We start from the raw sequence: 8879 nt of genomic DNA, 5'->3' as shown, positions 1-8879 counted from the left end.
ATATTGGCCGGATTGCGTCTTTTAAGGAGTTCTTAACTTTGATGCCCTTCACTAATGGTGTTGAAGCTCAACAAATACAGACTAACAAGTTCTTTATGGTGTTAACCCTCATTGGCCTCCGTTCAGATCTTGAGTCTGTCCGAGATAAGATTCTTGCTAGTCCATCAGTACCATCATTGGATGATGTGTTCGCTCGTCTGTTACGCCTCTCCTTTACTCAGACCTTGTCGACTGATTGTCGTCCTTCAGATTCATCTGTGTTAGCCTCTCAGACTAACTCTCAAGGAGGACAGAGTGGCAATCGGGGTCGAGGACAACATCCTCAGTGCACCTATTGTAATAAGCTTGGTCACACTCGAGATCGTTGCTATCAGTTACATGGACGGCCTCCTCGCACTGCCCACATTGCTTAGTCATCTGATCCTCTGCTATCTCGACCTGACTCCGCTGTGAGCTCCACATCTTAGAGTATCACCCTTATTGGTAGTGATTATGATGCCTATCTCCGATATTAGGCAGCCACATCAGCTTCTGTTGCCTAGACCGGTAATGTCTCTATTTGCTTTACTCAGTCTCCTTCTCTTGGCCCATGGATTCTAGATTCTGGAGCATCTGATCATATCTCTGGTAATAAACACCTTTTCTCCTCTATTACTACTACCTCTACCTTACCTACTGTTACTTTAACTAATGGTTCCCAAACTATGGCTAAAGGTATTGGTTTAGCTCATCCTCTCCCTTCCCTACCTCTCAATTCTATCCTTTATGCCCCTGAGTGTCCTTTTAATCTTATTTCCATAAGCAAAATAACTCGCACTCTTAACTGTTCTATCACTTTTTCTGATAAATCTGTGATCTTGCAGGATCGGAGTACGGGGAAGACGATTGGCATAGGGCGTGAGTCTCAAGGCCTCTATCACCTCACATCACCTTCATCTCCTACAACTTGCATTTCCACCGATGCTCCTCTTCTCATTCACAGTCGTCTGGGTCATCCTAGTCTCTCTAAGTTCCAGAAGATGGTCCCTCGTTTTTTCCACTTTGTCGGCGCTTGCGTGTGAGTCGTGTCAGCTTGGGAAACATACTCGTGTCTCGTTCCCAAAGCGTTTGAATAATTGGGCGAAGTCTCCTTTTGAACTTGTCCACACTGATGTTTGGGGTCTGTGTCGAACCGCGTCTACTTTAAGATTTCAGTATTTTGTCACTTTCATTGATGACTATTCAAGATGTACTTGGTTATTTTTTATGAAAACTCGAGTTGAGTTATTCTCTATTTTCCAGAAATTTTATGCTAAAATCCAAATACAATTCAATGTTTCTATTCGAGTGTTACGCAGTGACAATGCTCAGGAATATTTTTCTACACCCTTTACTTCTTTTATGTCCCAACATGGGATCCTCCATTAGTCATCTTGTGCTCATACTCCTCAACAAAATGGGGTTGTTGAACGTAAAAATCGACATCTTGTTGAGACAGCTTGTACCCTCCTTCTCCATAGTCATGTTTCTTTTCGTTTTTGGGGGTATGTTGTTCTTATAGCCTGTTACTTGATTAATCATATGCCCTCATCTATATTACAGGACCAAATCCCTCATTCCCTCCTTTTTCCTACTCAACCTCTTTATTTCCTTCCTCCTCGTGTCTTTGGTTGTACTTGTTTTGTTCATACTCTCACACCTGGACAGGATAAGCTCTCCTCCAAGGCTACGAAATGCATCTTCTTGGGATACTCTCGACTTCAGAAGGGCTATCGTAGTTATTCCCCTGACACTCATCATTATCTTCTCTCCGCTGATGTCACCTTCTTTGAGGACTCTCCATTCTTCTCATCCTTTGAATCTCTTCCCATTTCTAAAGTATTGCCACTTCCCTATATATCCCCCCCTTCAGATGTGCTCTCTCGTCCTCTTCAGGTTTATCATCGTCGACATTGTACTGTTGCTCCTCCTCTCTCTTCAGCTGAGGTGCCTGATGACTCACCTCCTGTCCCACCGATTTCTCCTACCCCGGCCCTGTCATGTATTGACCATTTGCCTATTACTCTTCGGAAAGGTAATCGATCTACTCATAATCCTCATCCTATTTATAATTTTTTTTTTTTTTTGATAAGTATCCTATTTATAATTTTTTGAGCTACCATCGATTATCTTCATCCTATTCTGCCTTTGTCTTTACTTTATCCTCTGTTTCTCTTTCTAAGAGCACTAGTGCGACACTTTCTCATCCTGGGTGGCGATAGGCAATGGTTGATGAAATGGCTGCTTTGCACTCCAATGGCACATGGGATCTTGTTTCTTTACCTCCTGGTAAATCTACAGTTGGATGTTGTTGGGTCTACACTATTAAAGTTGGTCCTGATGGTCAGGTTGATCGCCTTAAGGCCCGCTTGATTGTTAAAGGTTATACTCAGATTTATGGTTGTGACTATGGTGACACCTTCTCTCTTGTTGCCAAGATTGCTTCTGTTCACTTATTTCTCTCCATGATAGCTATGTGTCATTGGCCTCTTTATCAGTTGGATATTAAGAATGCTTTCCTTCATGGTGAACTTCTCGATGAAGTGTATATGGAGCAACCACCTAGTTTTGTTGCTCAGGGGGAGTCTGGTTTAGTGTGCAGGTTACGCCGCTCTCTATATGGCTTGAAACAGTCTCCTCGGGCATGGTTTGGGCGTTTTAGTTCAGTTGTTCAAGAGTTTGGAATGCTTCAAAGTGAAACAGATCATTCAGTTTTCTATCATCATAACTCTTCGAGCTAGTACATCTATTTGGTAGTTTATGTGGATGACATTGTCATTACAGACAGTGATCAGGAGGGTATCCAAAGACTAAAGCAACACCTTTTGAACCACTTTCAAACCAAAGACTTGGGCAAACTCAAGTACTTTCTAGGACTTGAAATAGCTCATCCAGTTCAGGTGTGGTTATGTCACAAGGAAGTATGCCTTAGATATCTTGGAAAAAACAGGTATGTTAGAATGTAAACCTGTTGACACTCCTATAGATCCAAATGTCAAACTTGTACCAGGACAGGGGGAGCCTCTAAGAGATCTTGGGAGATATCGACGACTTGTAGGCAAATTGAACTACCTCACCATCACTTGGCCAGACATCTCTTTTCTTGTTAGTGTGGTTAGTCAATTTCTACAGTCACTATGTGACAACCATTGGGATATTGTGATCCGCATTCTTCGATATATTAAAGGAACACCAGACCAAGGTATGTTGTATGAAGACAGGGGTCATACCCAAATTGTTGGTTACATAGATGCAGACTGGGCTGGTTCACCCTCAGAAAGGCGTTCCACCTCAGGGTATTGTGTTTTTATTGGAGGTAACTTAATATCCTGGAAGAGTAAGAAACAAGATGTAGTGGCCAGATCAAGCGCCGAAGCTGAGTATCGAGCTATGGCTTTGGCAACATGTGAACTCATATGGTTGAGGCAACTCCTTCAGGAATTGAGATTTGGAAAAGATGAACAAATAAAGTTATTCTGTAACAATCAGGCCGCATTACATATTGTATCCAATCCAGTCTTTCATGAAAGGACCAAGCATATTGAAGTTGATTGTCACTTCATTAGAGAGAAGATCGCATCAGGGTGTGTTGCTACAAGTTTTGTTAATTCAAATGATCAACTAGCAGACATCTTCACTAAATCTCTCAAAGGTCCTAGGATTAAATACATTTGTAACAAGCTTGGTGCATATGACATATATGCTCCAACTTGAGGGGGAGTGTTGAATATAATGTATGTATAGTGTGCAATATTTCTTTCCTTTCTTAATATAGGTCACATATATGGTAGTTAGTTCAACCTAGCCTTGTATATATATTTCTCTATTGTAAGAAGTTAACAATATGAATGAGAATTAAGGTTTTTTTTCTCTCTCTCTCTCTCTTTCAACAGGAACTAAGTAAAATGAATCATTTTTGTCCTTCATGCTCTTGGATATACTCTTCCTTTTTGGTAACTGGACTCTGATTCTCATAAAAGTAAGTTTGGTAATGGCCCAAGTGTTAGTATTTTACTAAGCACGATCTATTATCTTCTAATTGCTTTTGTTCTTGTATGCTAAGTTTACAATATCTTATTTGTGTATCCCTGGAGTTTAATGTTAAAGGGAGATGGATTAAAATTAATAATTGATTTTTCTATCTCTGGTTGGCTTGTTACATTGTGATGCTAGGAAATCTTCCTGTGAAAAGTCTAGGATTGACAAGATTCATATATATTATTTATAGATTGTCTAATCTCTACTTCAGTTCTTTATATTGCATTGTATTTTTTTTTTTGTCAAAATCTCAATATATTTCTAAGTCCCTTCTGAATTTCTTTTGGTCATATATTTGATTTATACAGATTTTATTTGTTTATTTTGTGTATAAATATTTTCCTTCTAGTGTTGTCTTTTATATATTCACTTCATTATGCAATCCTTTTCACTCATGAAGTTACCTACCTGTTAATATCATATTTTGTGCAGATGGAGAAAGCTGTTGAAATATTAGATGAGATGTCACTGGCAGGCATAAGTCCAAATGAGCATACATACACAACCATCATGCATGGTTATGCATCATTGGGTGACACTGGAAAAGCTTTTGAGTATTTTACTAAACTAAAAACTGAGGGCTTGGAGCTTGATGTGTACACATATGAGGCATTACTTAAGGCATGTTGCAAGTCAGGCAGGATGCAGAGTGCTTTAGCAGTCACAAGGGAAATGAGTTCTCAAAAGATTCCAAGAAACACCTTTGTCTACAACATATTAATTGATGGGTAGGGGTTATTTTGAATCATACAAAACCTAGTAAATAGTATAAATGCTATTTTTTATTCTACTTTTCACCTCTTTGTTTTCTAGAAAATTTGTTTACAAGTATAGAGGCTTAATTTGATTGAAATATATGCAATCTGGTATTTAATATTTCTTTTTTATGGTTGTCATGTTGTTTGCTTCTGGCACTTATTATGTATGTTCCACTACTTGATTATGTTGTTTTGTGATTTTTGTCATGTAGATGGGCTCGTAGAGGTGATGTTTGGGAGGCTGCAGAGCTCATGCAACAAATGAAACAAGAAGGGGTACAGCCTGATATACATACATACACATCTTTCATAAATGCTTGTTGCAAGGCTGGAGACATGCAGGTAAACACTCTGCACTGTTCACTTGGAGGAAGTTGGATCCCATATAATGGAATCTTTTATTTTGGTATACTTTGTATTTGGGATGAGTCTACTTTGATTACACAGCTCACTGGATGTTTCTCTCAACATTTTTCTTTAGGCAAGCCCCAGCAAAGGGGCAGCAAGCTGGATAACATGAAAGGAAGAAATGTGCTGTGTTCCAATTGATTAGAATAACAATCAAAACACATAGGAACTTATATTTACACACATACGGAAGTGTAAGCATGCAAGCAGCTAAAAGTACTAATGAATTATTCAACAAGGAACCTGCATGCGGTGCCTTACCTCCTCGTGATAACTTTTGTCTTACAAAAGAAAGAAATACTGTATTTGAAAGATCTGCTAAAAGGACTAATTTCATAGTTCACAATTCTTGACCTGAAAACATGCAACACAAAATATATTGATCACTATCAGTTTGCAATGCCAAAATATCAATGTATTGTTAGAGAGAACCATCGAAGAGCTTCTACAAAAATCTGACTTCTGTTTGAGATATGTCAGAAGCAAAGACCAATCTTTTACCCCCACCATCAGACTCTGAATTGAAAGGCAGCTCCCTTTTAACTTTCTTCTTTCCATTGCCCAGCAAAAAAAAAGAAGAAACACTAATAGTTGAAGTTAGGAGTGGTCTTGAGATTACAAACCCTAATTGGGAAATCTGGGGGACAATGAGGGGTGATGAGAAGAAGGGGGAGGAAAAATAAATAGTTGGGAAGTGTAGGGAAAAATGTCATTTGCTTGGGCAGGAACCTGAGGTCATTTTATGACTTCATTGGGTGTCGGGGCATGAAATTATGTCTTATATGGTGCATTGCATTTTGAAGTTTATGTTCTTTTTTATTTTTTATTTTTTTATTGTAGCAGTTTGAACAAGTCAATTTTGTTGCATGCATTTGTCCATCTTTAGTTTTATGCTTATGTCTCTCTCTCTCTCTCTCTCTAAATTATTTAGTTATCATTTGATTATTCTGTTGAAATTTTTTTAATTTCATATGATCATTTTGTCGTTGGCTTGATTTTAGCTGGTAAACTTGTGCTTTCAAAGAAATTGAATTGTTTCTTCTCATTAACCTTCTGATTAAAATAAGTTTTTGTGATCTAGAGAGCAACAAAAACAATTCAAGAGATGGAAGTTGTTGGAGTGAAGCCAAATATTAAAACCTACACGACATTAATACATGGCTGGGCCCGTGCATCTCTTCCAGAGAAGGCTTTGAAATGCTTCCAGGAGATGAAGTCAGCAGGTTTGAAGCCAGACAAAGCAGTATACCATTGCTTGATGACATCATTGCTGTCAAGAGCAAGTGTTGCAGAAGAGTACATATATTCTGGAGTTGTGGGTATTTGCAGGGAGATGATAGAGTGTGAGTTGACTGTTGATATGGGCACCGCTGTTCACTGGTCCAAGTGTTTACGGAAGATTGAGAGGACTGGTGGAGAACTTACAGAAGCCTTGCAGAAGACCTTCCCTCCTGACTGGAACTCATACAATATTCATGTGAATTCTGATGATGAACTGGATGTTGATGATGCATACTCTGGTGGTGAGACAGATATTGATGATGATGATGACGACGATGATGATGATCCTGGCCTTAGCTTATGGTGATCATTCATGTACTCTTCATTCGCCTGTATAGCATCCCTTTCTTTGGTGCCACTCAGTATTGGGTGCCTCTGCAAGCCTACTTTTGAAAGTCTGCAAGTTGCTGAGCTTCCAATTTTCGGCCAGCTTAAAATGACCTTTCGATTAATACCTGCCATTACCATGAGTAAGAGTGCTGCTCTTTGTGGAAGATAATTTGGCTACAATGTAACTTGGAATACTGATACACAACTTCAAAATTCATCCTCGTAAACAAACAATACTAACATCGTTAGAGGTTCACTGAACTCAAAACATGGAAATGTGTTATGGAATAAACTTTTTTATTTGAGCCATCTCAGTATGAAAACTGATTCCAGAGACATCATTTAAATCCAGATTTAGGACCTTGGTGGGATCTTCTAGATATGAGTCTTAAATATTCAATCGGCGTTGTGTTGTATGTTCTACGGTTGAAATAGTACCTTCTGATTGTGAATCGAAATGGAGAGAGTGCTCATAGCCTCCAATGTTGACGCCTTTAAGTCTTTGGAAAAGTAAAACAAATTTCACTCAGGTTGTGACATGAAGTTTGGACTAAATATGAATACTTTAAATATGATTAATTGTGATGAGTTTGAAATTTTATCAAATATTTCTCTTATTTTTTATTATATAAGAAGGTGAATGAAAATAATTAACGAGAAAGGTGAGGAGGTATTTGATGAAATTTCAAATTTACGACGATCGGCTATATTTAGTTTAAGAGAGGTGAATGATTTTAACCCTTATTAATTATTTTTGTTATTATTTTTAAAATTTTTATTTATCCCTAGATATGGATGTTGGCCCAAATGGTTGCCAAATTTTTATGGTTGGAAAGATTGACTACAGGTCATGGAAAATCTGACCTCCAATAGATTATATTTAAATTTCAAAGAATGCTAAGGGAAAAATAAATGAATGAAACCTATCTTTGATTTACAATGAAACATTGGAAAGAAACTCAAATATAAAAATGATTGGACATTTTGGTTTTTAAAAAATTTGAGGGAAAGATAAAAAGAGAGGAAAAGTAAAAGGAAAGAAAAAGTAAATGAAAATAAAGAATAAATTTAAAGTCAATAAATTATTTTGATATGCTATTTTAAATTCATTTAATTTATTTTAACTCTTCTATATAAAGATGAAATAATTTAAATATATACTCTATCAATCTCTCAAGATTAGCTCTAGCATCCTTAAGTCTTAGATCCTCCTTTTATGTGACCAACTAATATACTCTAACTTTCTGAGAGCATATGTCAAATTCTAATTAAAGAGTTAGTATGATCACAAATTTCATGATCACTTATCTTTATGATCATCTAAGGGGATGCACTGTCTCAAACTCATGAGATATTATGGTGTCTATCTTAAGAATCCATATTGTCATTCGCCTTAATCAATAGTGACTAAATCCATAGGAAATAGATGATCATCTTAGGGTTTCATTCATAGGTCAAAACCACTAAAGACCTTAACACTAGCTCAATGTTCTCTCAAAATTGAGACCTCATGCAACATAGTAGCTTGATGAAGTCATAACTACCCGATAACTAATATCATGACTCACCATAGGTCCTACTCAATGTGTAACCATACACAGTAGTGCACTAACTATGAGAAATTCAACCCAATGACCATGGAAAATCATCCCTCTAATTAGAAAATAGTGCACTACATCCTCAGATGGATTACCTAAGTCCATGAAATAGTTATGAACAACTCATCTACTAGCAAGAAACTTATGATTAGGATTTTTTGTGTAATTACTAATGCAAGTGATGCAAACTTGAATATCAACATAGATGATGCTTAAATAGGATAATGAAAAAAGAACTAGAATCATAATATATATATTGATGAAATTCATTTATTGTTACATCATATCATGCTTTTAAAGGTTCTATTCTAACAAATCTAAGCGTGAGAAAAAAAATCATTTTCCTTAGCAGTTTTTTATTTATTTAATTTCCTTAATACACTTTAGGAACCAAACATAACCTTAATAAAATGAGAAATGTTTTAAAAAGTTGAAAGGAAGCTTGAGA

At 37.1% G+C, this 8879-nt stretch overlaps 1 protein-coding gene across 1 annotated transcript; it reads left to right on the top strand.

The window, feature by feature from the left end:
• Positions 1 to 3915: 3915 nt before the first annotated feature.
• On the top strand, positions 3916 to 7213 carry LOC117927843 (pentatricopeptide repeat-containing protein At5g04810, chloroplastic-like). Its single transcript, XM_034847535.1, has 4 exons — positions 3916 to 3997; positions 4489 to 4784; positions 5027 to 5156; positions 6304 to 7213. Exons 1-4 carry the CDS (start codon positions 3944 to 3946, stop codon positions 6808 to 6810), a joined length of 987 nt encoding a protein of 328 aa, XP_034703426.1. The 5' UTR covers positions 3916 to 3943; the 3' UTR covers positions 6811 to 7213.
• Positions 7214 to 8879: the final 1666 nt, after the last annotated feature.

The sequence above is a fragment of the Vitis riparia genome, chromosome 13 (assembly GCF_004353265.1).
Source record: "Vitis riparia cultivar Riparia Gloire de Montpellier isolate 1030 chromosome 13, EGFV_Vit.rip_1.0, whole genome shotgun sequence".
NCBI classification, from domain to species: domain Eukaryota; kingdom Viridiplantae; phylum Streptophyta; class Magnoliopsida; order Vitales; family Vitaceae; genus Vitis; species Vitis riparia.
Note: the sequence above shows the minus strand (reverse complement) of the source record. Positions and strands in the feature narration are given on the sequence as shown.

Bases quoted from the DNA above. Each gene is read 5' to 3' on its own strand.
- LOC117927843 (XM_034847535.1), top strand. From the start codon at position 3,944: ATGCTCTTGGATATACTCTTCCTTTTTGGTAACTGGACTCTGATTCTC. The intron at 3,998-4,488 runs GTAAGTTTGGTA...TATTTTGTGCAG, and splicing joins GGACTCTGATTCTCATAAAA to ATGGAGAAAGCTGTTGAAAT. The intron at 5,157-6,303 runs GTAAACACTCTG...TTTGTGATCTAG, and splicing joins GCAAGGCTGGAGACATGCAG to AGAGCAACAAAAACAATTCA.